Here is a 14,236-nt window from a genome sequence, read left to right as displayed (position 1 = left end):
CCTGTGTGCCTTGACAAGTGGATGTAAAAGAGCATATATAGCAAAGACAGCAAAAGACTATTTTGGAGAAATGAAAAGGGGAGACCTGGCCAATATTTATTCCTCATCCAATATCACTAAAAGAGATTGGCCCATATTTTCCGATCGCAGGCCTCCCGCAGGCGGAGGCCTGCGATCTGGAAAAATCTGCGCCCTTACCTGAGGGCTCCCGGGAGGCGCACAGTTCCGATGCTGGGCCTCACCAAACTGCCGGTGCGCAGGGCCCACGTATCCCAGAGGCGCAGGTAGTTTGCAGCGTCCCTGGGATCACGTAGGCCATAGGGAGCCAATCAAAGGAGGGAGTCTCCCTTCATACATATGAATGGAGATCACCCCCAAAACATAGTAAAATTTAAATACATTTTTAAAAAAACATCACATTTTTTAAATGACTTGAAAGTACAATAAATTAACTATTTTAAACAAAACTTTAACTTTTTCAAAAAAAAGAATTAAAGTTTTTTACGGGGCTAAAAATAAATGTATCTTTTTTTAAAGTATTTTTAAATGATAAATCAGTGGGGAAAAAATTTTTCAACTTTTTTCAAATCTTATCCTGGAAAAAGCAGGCCTTATGCTGCTTTTACCAGGCGCAAGAATTGTAAGGGTTTTCTGTGGGCGGAGGGTCTCCAAAAAGCGGAACTCTCCCCCTGCAGAGGCACTTCTCCCAGGCAGCCGGAGGATCTGTCAAGAGCTTTCTTGACAAATCGGAAATGCCGGTTTCCAGTGCATGCGCAGTGCATGCCTGAAACCGGCATTTCCAATGTCCCTACAGGTAGGCACACAACGCGTACCCACCCGTAGGGATTGGAATATCCGGCCCATTATCTGGTCATTATCGCAGTGTTGTTTGTGGGAACTTGCTGTGTGCAAATTGGCTGCTGCATCTCCTACATGGCATAAGAAATAGGAACATAAGAAATAGGAGCAGGAATAGGCCATTTGACCCTTTGAGCCTGCTCCACAACAATGACCACATTTCAAAAGTACTTCATTGGCTGTAAAGTGGTTTAACATAAGAACATAAGAAATAGGAGCAGGAGTAGGCCAATCGGCCCCTCGAGCCTGCTCCGCCATTCAATAAGATCATGGCTGATCTGATCCTAACCGCCAATCCACTATCACAGAACCATCTCCTGAATCTAACAGAATTAGACACACAAAATAGGAGCAGGATCAGGCTACACGGCCCCTGGGCCCGCTCCGCTACCCACAGGGCCATGACCGATCCGAACCTAGACTCATGTCCAAATTCCTGCCCGCTCCCCGTAACCCTTAATTCCCTTTACTTCTAGGAAACTGTCTATTTCTGTTTTAAATTTGTGTAATGATGTAGCTTCTACAGCTTTTGGGGGCAGCATATTCCATGGACCTACCACCCTCTGAGTGAAGTAGTTCCTCCTCATCTCAGCTTTGAAAGAGCAGCCCCTTATTCTAAGACTATGCCCCCTAGTTCTAGTTTCACCCATCATCGGGAACATCTTCCCGCATCCACCCGATCCAACCCCTTCACAATCTTATATGTTTCAATAAGATCGCCTCTCATTCTTCTGAACGCCAATGAGTAGAGTCCCAATCTACTCAACCTCTCCTCATATGTCCATCCCCTCATCCCCGGGATTAACCGAGTGAACCTTCTTTGTACTGACTCGAGAGCAAGTATGTCCTTGCTTAAGTATGGACACCAAAACTGTACGCAGTATTCCAGGTGCGGTCTCACCAATACCTTGTACAACTGAAGCAATACCTCCCTATTTTTATATTCTATCCCCCTAGCAATGAAAGCCAACATTCCATTGGCCTTCTTAATCACTTGCTGCACCTGCATACTAACCTTTTGAGTTTCATGCACCAGGACCCCCAGATCCCTTTGTACTTCAGTACTTTCCAGTTTCTTGCCATTAAGATAATAACTTGCTCTACGATTTTGCCTGCCAAAGTGCATAACCTCACACTTTCCAGTATTGTATTCCATCTGCCAAATCTCTTCCCACTTATTAGCCTGTCTATGTCCCCTTGCAGGTTTTTTATGTCCTCCTCACTCACTACTTTCCCTCCCATCTTAGTATCATCTGCAAACTTTGATATGTTACACTCGGTCCCCTCCTCCAAATCGTTAATATAGATTGTAAAGAGTTGGGGACCCAGCACTGACCCCAGCGGAACACCACTAGTTACTGATTGCCAGTCTGAGAATGAACCATTTATCCCAACTCTCTGCCTTCTGTTAGATAGCCAATCCTCTATCCATGCCAGAATATTACCCCCAATCCCGTGATTTTTTATCTTAAGCAATAATCTTTTGTGTGGCACCTTGTCAAATGCCTTTTGGAAGTCTAAATACACTACGTCCACTGGTTCCCCTTTATCCACCCTATATGTTACTTCCTCAAAGAACTCCAGCAAATTTGTCAAACATGACTTCCCCTTCATAAAACCATGCTGACTTTGTCATATTAAATTATGATGATCCAAATGTCCTGTTACTGTCGCCTTAATAATGGACACCAAAATTTTACCTACCACAGATGTTAGGCTAACCGGTCTATAGTTTCCACCCTTCTGTCTACTGCCCTTTTTAAATAAGGGTGTTACATTAGCAGTTTTCCAGTCTGCCGGGAACTTTGCCGAGTCCAGGGAGTTTTGGAAAATTATTGCCAATGCATCCACAATCCCTACCGCCACTTCCCTCAAGACCCTTGGATGTAAGCCATCAGGTCCAGGTGATTTATCCGCCTTGAGTCCCATTATTTTACCGAGTACCACTTCCTTAGTGATTTTGATCATGTTTAGCTCCTCCCCCCCTTTAGCCCCCTGTTTGTCCAGTGTTGGGATATTCTTAGTGTCTTCTACTGTAAAGACTGATATAAAATATTCATTCAGTGTTTTTGCCATCTCCATATTTCCCACCATTAATTTCCTGGTCTCATCCTCTAAGGGACCAACATTTACTTTAGCCACCCTTTTTCTTTTTATATAACTATAAAAACTCTTACTATCTGTTTTTATATTTTTTGCTCATTTACTTTCATAATCTATCTTCCCTTTCTTAATCAATCTTTTTGTTATTTTTTGCTGTCTTTTAAAGTTTTCCCAATCCTCTATCCTCCCACTAGATTTGGCTACCTTATATGCCCTTGTTTTTAGTCGAATACTATCCTTAATTTCTTTACTTAGCCACGGATGGCTGTCTTTTCTTTTACACCCTTTTCTTCTCAGTGGAATATATATTTTTTGGAAGTTGTAAAATAACTCCTTAAATGTACACCACTGATCATGTACCGTCTTACCCTTTAATCTATTTTCCCAATCCACTCTACTCAATTCCGCTCTCATACCTTCATAGTCTCCTTTATTCAAGCTTAGCATGCTTGTTTGAGATCCAACCTTCTCACCCTCTAATTGAATATGGAATTCAACCATGTTATGGTCACTCATTCCAAGGGGATCCTTTACTAGGACATTTTTAATTAATCCTGTCTCGTTACACAGGACCAGATCTAAGGTTGCTTGCCCCCTGGTTGGTTCAGTTACACACTGTTCAAGAAACCCATCCCTAATACACTCAATGAACTCATCCTCAAGGCAGCCCTGCCCAATTTGATTTGTCCAATTAATATGATAGTTAAAATCTCCCATAATTATAGATGTTCCCTTATTACAAGCCTCAACTATTTCCTGATTGATACTCCGTCCAACAGAGTTGCCACTGTTCGGAGGCCTATAGACTACGCCCACTAGTGTTTTTTCCCCCTTATTATTCCTTACCTCCACCCAAACTGTTTCATTATCCTGATCTTTTGACCCAATATCATTTCTCTGTATTACAGTGATTCCTTCCTTTATTAACATAGCCACCCCACCTCCCCTTCCTTCCTGCCTGTCCTTCCTGATCGTGCGGGTTAGGTTGTTTGGCCATGATAAAAATTGACCCTTAGTGTTAGGGGGGATTAAATACGTGGGGTTACAGGGTTACAGGGATAGGGCTTGGGTGGGTTGGCTATCGGTGTAGGGACCGGGTGCTAGGGTTTGGATGATCAGCCATGATCTCGTTGAATGGCGGAGCAGGCTCGAAGGGCCGAATGGCCTACTCCTGCTCCTATCTTCTATGTTTCTATGTTCCTATGTAAATAACCTGGTATGTTTAATTCCCAGGCATTGTCACCCTGCAGCCATGTTTCTGTAATGGCCACAAGATCATACCCATATGTAGTTATTTGTGCCATTAACTCGTCTATTTTGTTACGAATGCTACGTGCATTCAGATAGAGAACTTTCAAAGATGTTTTGTGACACTTAGTTCCTGCTTTTGCCCTTTTTATTACTTTAAGACATCCTGAGGTTGTGAAAGGTATTATATAAGTGCAAGTTCTATCTTTCTTTTTTTTATATTCGTTTATGGGATGTGGGCGTTGCTGGCATTTATTGCCCATCCCTAATTGCCCTCGAGATGGTGGCGGTGAGCCGCCTTCTTGAACCGCTGCAGTCCGTGTGGTGAAGGTACTGTATCGCTCATCTCCACATTACCAGTGAATATCCCCACAGTTTGTTCAATTTGAACATTGCGGTGTGCGTGCTTTTTTAAACAGTGTGCCGGCGTGTTTAAACTATTTTCATCCACTCCCCCTCCCTGATGGCTCAGTTGGTAAAAGCAGTCTGCAGCTGAGCCGCACTAAAGCAGGAAGGTCCCAGATCGACGCCAAGCTGTGCTGAGTTCAGTGCTCTCAGTCAGAGCAGCAGTCAGCGTTCTAATGTTAGCATCGATGGACATGGGAAGGAAAAGGGAAGGAGTACGACAGGTCTCCCAGCTGCTGATTGTCACCCAGTGACCTCTGCTGGAAAAATGCATGCATGTGCACATGAGTTGAGGCGGGATCAGGCTTGACTGTCGTGCCCTCTGTGGTTGAGTAGCTTGAGCTGGCAGAGCTCACCGTCTCAGCTCATAGATAAGCAATGGCCATTTTGGACGTGGTCCATCGCTTGTAGAATTGCGTCCCAATACGAGTGAACGCCTTCGGGAGAAGACGGGACAAATCTGGAAGTGGCGAGGGTGGGGGCATGGTATTTTTAAAAAGCATTTGGGTCATTATGGTATGGCTGAGTTGTGAACGTGCTTGCTGGCACAGACCCACATTCTGAAGCATTCTGCTTCCAAGATAGCATCGTGCTGTATTTTTAGGCCTACACACACAGCTGACTTCCTTTCATCAAGAAGCCAACAAAGGCATCACACAACTGAAATATTCCATGAATGAATTTGACAAAATTAGTTTTAATTCAGCAAGGACTTGTGATAAATAACAATCGTAGGCAGAGTGTTGATACCATGTCTCCAACACCATGCTACGGTTAACGTCAGTGTAAATTCCCACTTGCACCATGTAAAAGAAAAGTATTCAATTCTGTTATGTACGCCAAATAAAGGCCCTGTAAAAACGCTGAAGCATAAAGCTGCCAGTACTAACATTTTTAATAAAATGTATTGCCTTATACTGCAGGCATTGGCTTGACACCAGCTCTTGCTCTTTGATTGGTGTGAACTGACAGCACCAAGCTATACTGCCTACCTCGCACTGCCCACGAGAGCTCTGCACACGAGCGGACCTTAAAACCAGAGTATAAAAAAAGTTGCCTTTGCAATGGCCGAGGGCACTGGGCTACATATAGAGCCAGTGGTAGTTGTAGTGTGGGATTTATCAGGTGGGAAATTTGTCTTCCACCACTAAGTCAGCGGAGTAGCCAAAGGAAGCCTGAACTATATTTAGGGTGGACAAATGTAAGAAGTCACACAACACCAGGCTATAGTCCAACAGCTTTATTTGAAATCACAAGCTTTCGGAGCCCTGCTCCTTCGTCAGGTGAAGTGGAGAAATGCATAAAGACACAGCTTATATAGTCAGAGAATAATGTCAGATGTTTACAGGTAATCTTTCCAACTGCCATTTATCACACCTTCGGTGGGTCGACCTTCGTTTAAATGCCGCTGGCGAGCTGCGGGCGCCAAGCAGGCAGTTGCGGGATGGCGGGCAATCGGCCGGGTCCCACGCTGAGCTACCTGGCCATTCAGGGTGAGGCAAAGTGCAAGCAATCCCGCAGCAAGGGGGGGCCTCAGATTGTGTGTTTTTTCAGGGCCCCACGAGCAGCACTCCTGCTCCGCCTGGCCCCCCCGCATAAATAAAGTAATAATTTCCTGGGTCATTTTTGGAGCAGTATCATCGGAACGTAGAAACAGGTGTAGGCCATTTAGCACCTCGAGCCTGTTCCGCCATTCAATGAGATCTCAAGCCCTGCTAAGGAAGTCTTGTTAGGCCACTCCATGCCTGGTACAAAATGGGCAATTTATCTGTTTCATCTTAGATTGGCACTGCATCTTGGGACGTTTTACCCTGTTAAAGGCTCTATATAAATGCAAGTTGTTGTTGCAACCAGATAAAGAACGTGAACCATGCATCGCTCCTATATTAATACAGCTGCTTTATATGTATATAAGTAACACCAGTTTGATACTTATGTGATAGAGAAAGTAAACCTGGGACAAAGATTTAAAATATGCCAAGATTAAGCAGGGCAAACATACTACAGGTTCATGTTTGGTTTGGACAGATGCCAGGAAGTTACTCTTTACAGTGAAAGTGATCAGCTGCTTAAACAGGTTGGTCAGGCCAGGATGGACTCATTTAAGGGACAGCTAGATGCCGTAAATGAGAAGATGGTGGAGCTGGTGTCCTGGGAGGATGTGATCAAATGGGCCAAAGAACCATCTTCATCCGAACCTAGCTCGTGATATATGTGATGCGATAGAATCATAGAATCAAACAGCACAGAAGGAGGCCATTCAGCCCATCATGCCTGTGCCGGCTGTTTGAAAGAGCTCTCCAATTAGTCCCGCTCCCCCCTGCTCTTTCCCCAGAGCCCTGCAAATTTCTCCTTTTCAAGTATTTATCCAATTCCCTTTTGCAAGTTGCTAGTGAATCTGCTTCCGCCACCCTTTCCGGCAGCGCGTTCCAGATCGTAACAACTCAGAGCGTAAAAAAAAATGTCGCCTCATTTTCCCCCCTGGAATTTTTGCCAATTATCTTAAATCAGTTACTGACCTTCCTGCCAGTGGAAACCGTTACGCTAAGATTCATTTGATTCAACATTGTATTTTTGCAATGACCATTAATGAGACCCTGTGATTAGTTGGCCAGAGGAGCGGTTCAAGTGGGGGTAGAGTGGCCAAGGTCTGCCTACCTTGTTGTGGTGCGCATCCAGGATATGGTCAAGGATTGATCAGACAGAGGTAGGCTGATTCGACTCTCTGAACGTCACCGAGTGGGTTTACTTATTATCATGTGCATTATGTTCACTTTATTGCTTAAACCTTTCCACCTTTTTTTCTGTTACAATGCACTTTTCTCCCCCCCTCCCCCCCCCCCCTGTAAAACTTGCTATGCTCATTCAAGGTTATTTTTTATTTAATTATCATGATCCCGTTCTGCAGCAGGTGCTATAATTTCTGCCAAATCGCACGAGTTACTTATTTTTGCATTTATTTCCCTGATTTTTGTTTTATATTTCTCCTCACAACGTTTCCCGCCTCCTTGCACCTTCCATCAGCCGGTAGAGACGGGTGGACAATACCACGGACAGCTCCGCGAATGCATCTGCAGATGACGCTGGGCGCTCAAGTACCAGGAACCTTGCGAAGTCAGTATCTCCTCCCCCGAGGTGAGCCCCTCCGCCGAGACTTGGTGACGCTCATCACCAGGGACTTCCCCTCCGCTTTGCATTTCCAAGTTATGACCTTACTCGGCGGGTCTCGAAAGTTGTTACTGATGGTTACTAACGCTGGCTTTTTGCACCTGGCCTCCTCGTCCGTTTTTCATTAGGTCTGCAGTCATTTGCTCTGCCACGGAGAACCTAACCGTCAATGTGTTCAATGTTCGAGGCTGCTCTTGCTGACTACAGAGCTTGGTATGGCTGCTGCTGCACAAACATGTCTCGGTTTTATTATTTGCCAAGTTTTCTTCGTTCTCCCCGCCCTCGTGAAGATGCCATCCCTTGATGGTGGCCCTCCTCAGCCTCGCCCAAGTGGCTACTCTTCATTTATGAGCTTCAACAATGAGAGTCAGTAGGCTATCCGACTTTAGTGGACACCCATGTCTCATCCCTATTGGTTATTGTCCTCATCTGGTGACCACGCTCAGGCACTTTCCAACAGAAATGACCAGAGAGCAATCGGGGATAGTAACCCTGACTGATTTTTTTTCTCCCTTACTTGTCCAACGACACTGAGGGCGATTGTAGCATCCCTACAACCACCCCAGCTGAGATCAGCTTACTCAACACAAACTGGTGACTGAACCTGGGACTTTTGTGTTCTCGATGGCTCAGTGTGACACTGAGCCATCGAGGAGCTTCCTTAATTTTTACTTGCAATCGTGTGGCGTTTTCCGCCTCTTTGTGTCTTTGTCCTGTGCCTTTCCATTGTCTCACTGTGCTGCTCCAGCCGAACAACAACACAGTCCAGACCACAGACTTCTGCATAATTCTACCTGTAGAACGTCATAACGCAAGATATGCCTTCCAGGAAGAGTAGGTTCTCTGGTCCCTTGGTGACTTTCTGCAACCCTTGCCCGATGATGAGACTCTGCTGCAATGAAGTGTTTAACCCAGCCCCCCAGCTGTGACCCACTGAAGTGAGCCCACGGGGAACTGCTGAGGTTGTACATCGGTCGAGGATGCGATTCAAAACTAGGGCAGCGAGCACTCAGGGTTTGGGAGTTGACCACACAGTAAGTTTGGAAGCTGGACAGTAAGGGGGTGAAATTGGACAACGGCAATAGCGGAAACGGGCTGATAGCAAATCAACATATTAATTATTTATAGCATTCAATTTTTCCTTACATTTGACCCTCCCTCACAGTTCAATATTCTATCATTAGAACTACCAGACTGACTCAGGTTAGTTTGTCTTTTTTGTTAAACTCGCAAGCATACTAATTGGCAGGTAGCATTCAAAAACATCATGCTCGAATTATAACTGACAGGAAATTGATAAGCAATGGGAACAGTACATCCCATGTGTTGCTATCACATTTACATTTCAGGCAGCTCATTGACTCAGGCTAGGTGCCTCCAAATATGTTGTTTCTAAATGTTTATGTATATTACAATAATGTTAATAGTCCTGGACTGATTAATTTACGAAGTCTAAGCGCATTCATTCATCTCATGCAGTTAAGTCTTTTATCACAAATTTGACAACTTCACTCACACTTAAAGAGCATCGTGTCACTTTTCCAAAACTTTCTGATTAGTGAACACAAAAGCTGTATCTGGAGACAGTGAAGCGCAGTCAGGTTTTTTATTGTTGCTTTTACAGAGAGGCCAAGGCTAAGATGATGAACGTAAGGATAGGCATGTATAGATTATTAAATAGAATAAGCTAGTTGGCATTATATAGAATTAAATAAATAGTTGAGCTAGAGTACTGTAGGGTTATGTTAGGTTAAAACACACTACAGACACACAGATTTACCAAGCAGGCTCTTCAGCCCAGTAGGGTTGAGGGTGAGAATGGAGTGCCAATTATTGAATGGGCTCCAGAGTGGCTAGAGATTGTCCCTTCTGCAAAAAAAAAGATTGGAAGAGGGAAGGGATTAAAGGCTACAGACAATTGTAATGGCCACGCATGCTTGGGGAACATCCAAAGTGTAATAAACCTAAAAGACATATGGACTGAATGATAGCACCTGACTTAACCACTAAAGAAACTAGCATATTAACAGCATGTACACAGAAGTAAATGACATGTTGGACCCAGCAATTAACCAAACAACTACAGGCTACACTGTTGTACTTTAGGGACTAGGTTGAGCAAAGTAAGAAAAAAGACAAGGTAAATCAGCAATAGAACTTGAGCGACTCCAATACTCAGATTTTAAAAACCTGCAATTTGTCGGAGCAGAGAGATATTGAGTGAAATAATAACGCGGAGGTCCTGAAAAGGAACAGGTTAGAGTAGGAAGAGGGTGTGATGAGTTTTGGTTCCAATATAGGAAGGGCGCAGGCAGAAAGAACAGGGTGTAGAATAGGGTACTCGGAAGAACAAGAGTTGAGTGTTCAGAGGATCAATGGACAGAGCAGTATTGAGGGACAAGAGAAGTTAAAACTTTTGTCCTTTCACTTTTTGGACCAGATTTACATCGAGTACAGACAAATGGGCTGTTTCATCTCTGGCAGATGTTCAGGGTGCTCAGAAAATAACTTTGGCAGGCCTCAGGCCAGTATTCAGTGCACTGAATTTCCCACAGGATTACAACAGGAGTATAATAAATAAATAGTCAATTAGCTGTGCATTAACATTTTGAAAAACACATCACGAGCAAAAATACAGTCAGTGCCAAGTTAACTTAACTCGTTGAGTATTGGTACAGTGCAGAACACAACCCTGCCTTACATTATACAACATAGGCGATAAAGATATGCAGTAAAAAAAAAACGCTTTCAGAAACAACCAGGCATCATAGGTCAAGAAAGTTCTGCCAAAGGGTCATTGACCTAAAACTTTAACCCTACCTTCCCCTCTCCTCAGATGCTGCCTCACCTGTTGAGTATTTCCAGTATTTACTGGGTTTTTTTTCAGTATCATAGATGTTGCTTTATGGATAATAATCTTTCACTGAACCAAAAATTTGAACCTTGATCATTTTTTTTTAATTGCGTAAAGGGACGACAATAATGCCCCAATGATAGAACAAGGAGATTAAATAAAAACCAAACAATATTCCCCACAAAAATAGAACACTCTGGCAATGCACTGCAGGTCAGTCAATATTTGAAAGGGAAAATCTTCTTCACACAAAGGATGGTAGAAGTGTGAAATTCTCCTACAAAAAGCAGTAGATGCTGGGGCTCAATTAATAATGTTAAATCTGAGATCGATAGATTTTTTGCTAGACGATGGTACAAAAGTGTATGGAGCCAAGGCGGGTGGATGGAGTTAGGATACAGATCAGTCATGATCTCATTGAATGGCGGAACAGGCTCGAGAGGCTGAATGGCCTCCTCCTGTTCTTATGTTCCTAAGATAGGGCATGACCCTTCAACGCAACTGTGAGGTCATTGTGGAGAAGCCCCTTTTATAGGACTGCCTAGGACAAGCCAGGACATGCACAAGAAACCAAAGAGGGACAAGAGAGAGTAGAACAGAATGCTATCTACTCCTTTGGCACATGGAGTTTTGACAACTTTCCAACAAAGGAGGAAGCTCGGAACTAAGTTGCAGTGACAATTGATCTGATTCAGTGAAAGGTTATCAGTTACAACTCAGTAAATATTCTTTCTAAGTATGGTTCAAAAATTCAGTTGTTTGCGCCTCCTGTTAGTGCTGTAAGAGGGCACTAATGAGACGCAAAGCAACTAGCGCCCGGGCGCGGTGATGTTTGCGCCGCTTGTGAAATTAACTAGACATTTTGCGGCGGCGCTAAACACTACCGTCACGATCTCCTGCGCCAGCAGATTGTGATGTCAGTCGAGTGCGCAACGCCCCGTTAGCGCCCCGCACCGGATATTGAGTGGCGCCCCCTGCCTTACCACCTGCCGCTAGTAATGACAGGTTGAGGGGAGCGTTTTGCAGTCAGAAAGGGACTAGGGGAGTGCTATTTAAAGGCGACCGCTTCCTGCCTTTTTCTGTCGGTGAAATTTTTGCACCACGCATTCTGAAAGAGAGAGAGCGAGAGAGAGAGAGACCTCTGGAGAGATTCAACACTGTGTGAAGGAGGTTTGGGTACTGAGCAGCACTTTGCAGTTTTATTTTGATTTGCCCTTCCTTGCTTCGCCAGCGCTCTGAGGTAGCGCCTCGTTCCTCGGCCTTTGCGCCTTAAGACAGGTGTGAAGCGCCTGATTTAGCGCTCCAATCACCTCCAGGGGCGATAAAAGCCAAGTTTGCTGTCGGAGGCGATAATTAGCGCCAGGCGCTAAACTCTGCGCACGGCCGATAATGGTGCCCCAAATGGGGCGATACCGAATTTTTCCCCCAATGTCGCCTCTCAATGTTCACATAGATGGTGCATTTTCCAAAAGTGGTCGAGGGTAGCGATCAGTAGAGGGATCCATGATTGGCATTTCACCTCTCTCAGGCTCCTCTGATTCAGAGGCAAGTGTCAGCTTGACTCAGTGGGTATCACGCTTACCTCTGAGTCAGAAGGTTTTGAGGTTCAAGCCCCACTCCAGGAACTGAGCACACAATTTAGGTTAACAATGCAGTGCAGTGCAGTGCTGAGGGAGTACTACTTTGCTGGAGGTGCTGTTCTTCACATGAGGTCTGGCCTAGTGCTTCAGGTAGACACTAAAGATTATGTGGCTCTATTTGAAGAAAGGCAGAGCGTTCTCCAGGTGTCTTCGCCAAACATTGCTCCCTCAACCACCACCACACAGAAATATAGATTACCTGGTCTTTCATCTCATTGCTATTTGTGGGACATTGCTGTGTGCAAAATGGCTGCCCCATTTGCCTACATAACAACAGTGGTTGTAATTCAATGTTTGCTTTGCAATGCTTGTGAGAGATGTGATACGGTACTTTATAACTGGAAGTTCTTGTTTTTTCTTTCCCTAGCACAGGAACGCTGAGGCAAATTGTAGAACCTCAACTGCTGCTCTGGTTGAAATCATCTAATTCAGCAGAGCCCAGGGACCTTCTGCTCTGAATGGTTCATTGCGCATTTGGCAGTACATTTACCCACTAACCTATTGGGGAAAACTATGGCGTACACATACTCCCATTCTGGCAAATGCCTAGGCTCATGGATGGTGTCCAAAGACAACCCACCATCTGATCAGACATGTACACAGCAATAAAGGGTAAAGGAATGGTTTGCCGTGGTGCATGCATCTGTTAGAACATAAGAACATAAGAAATCGGAACAGGATTAGGCCACTTGGCCCCTTGAGCCTGCTCCACCATTCAATAAGATCATGGCTGATCTTGGGCTCAAAGCCACCTGCCTGCCTGCTCATCATAACCCTTCACTCCCTTATGTTGCAAAGATCTGTCTATCTCCACCTTAAATGTATTTAATGACCCAGCCTCCACGGCTCTCTGGGGCAGAGAATTGCACAGATTTATGACCCTCTGAGAGAAGAAATTCCTCCTCATCTCAGTTCTAAAAGGGCGACCCTTTATTCTGAAACTATGCCCCCGAGTTCTACATTTCCCCACGAGGGGAAACATCCTCTCTGCATCTACGTTGTCGAGCACCCTCAGTATCTTATATGTTTCAATAAGATCACCTCTCATTCTTCTAAACTCCAATGAGTATAGGCCCAATCTGCTCAACCTTTTTCCATAAGTCAACCCCCTCATCTCTGGAATTAATCTAGTGAATCGTCTCTGAACTGCCTCCAATGCAAGTATATCTTTCCTTAAATAAGGAGACCAAAACTGTACGCAGTACTCAAGGTGTGGTCTCACCAATACCCTATACAGTTGTAGCAGGACTTCCCTGCTTTTATACTCCAACCCCCTTGCAATAAAGGCCAACATTCCATTTGCCTTTTTGATTACTTGCTGTATCTGCATGCTAACTTTTTGTGTTTCATGCACAAGGACCCCCAGGTCCCTCTGAACTGTAGCATTTTGTAATCTCTTTCCATTTAAATAATAATTTGCTTTTTTATTTTTCCTGCCAAAGTGGATAGCCTCACACTTTTCCACATTATACTCCATCTGTCAAATGTTTGCCCGCTCACTTAGCCTTTCTATATCCCTTTGCAGATTCTTTGAGTCCTCTGCACAACTTGCTTTCCCACCCATCTTTGTATCATCCGCAAACTTGGCTACATTACACTCGGTCCCTTCATCCAAGTCATTAATGTAGATTGTAAATAGTTGGAGCCCCAGCACTGATCCCTGTGGCACCCGACTAGTTACCGTTTGCCAACCAGAAAATGACCCATTTATCCTGACACTCTGCTTTCTGTTAGTTAGCCAATTCTCTATCCATGCTAATATATTCCCCCCCAAATCCATGAGCTCTTATCTTATGCAGTAACCTTTTATGTGGCACCTATTGAATGCCTTCTGGAAATCCAAATACACCACATCCACTGGCACACATTTGTCCACCTTGCTCGTTACATCCTCAAAGAACTCCAACAAATTTGTTAAACATGATTTCCTTTTCATAAAACCATGCAGACTCTGCTTGAC

At 44.4% G+C, this 14,236-nt stretch overlaps 1 protein-coding gene across 1 annotated transcript in view; it reads left to right on the top strand.

Moving 5' to 3' along the window:
• LOC147114272 (uncharacterized) overlaps positions 1-14,236 on the top strand; it is a 180,293-nt gene that overhangs the window by 150,748 nt on the left and 15,309 nt on the right. Inside the window, exon 5 of the mRNA XM_085996101.1 lies at positions 7,639-7,749. Within this exon, the coding sequence (XP_085852227.1) occupies positions 7,639-7,749 (111 nt within the window). The remainder of the gene's footprint in view (positions 1-7,638; positions 7,750-14,236) is intronic.

This window comes from Somniosus microcephalus, chromosome 8 (genome assembly GCF_052327205.1).
Source record: "Somniosus microcephalus isolate GS21.2 chromosome 8, FLI_Smic_1.0, whole genome shotgun sequence".
NCBI classification, from domain to species: domain Eukaryota; kingdom Metazoa; phylum Chordata; class Chondrichthyes; order Squaliformes; family Somniosidae; genus Somniosus; species Somniosus microcephalus.
The sequence above is the reverse complement of the archived record's forward strand: the minus strand, read 5'-3'. Positions and strand labels throughout refer to the sequence as shown.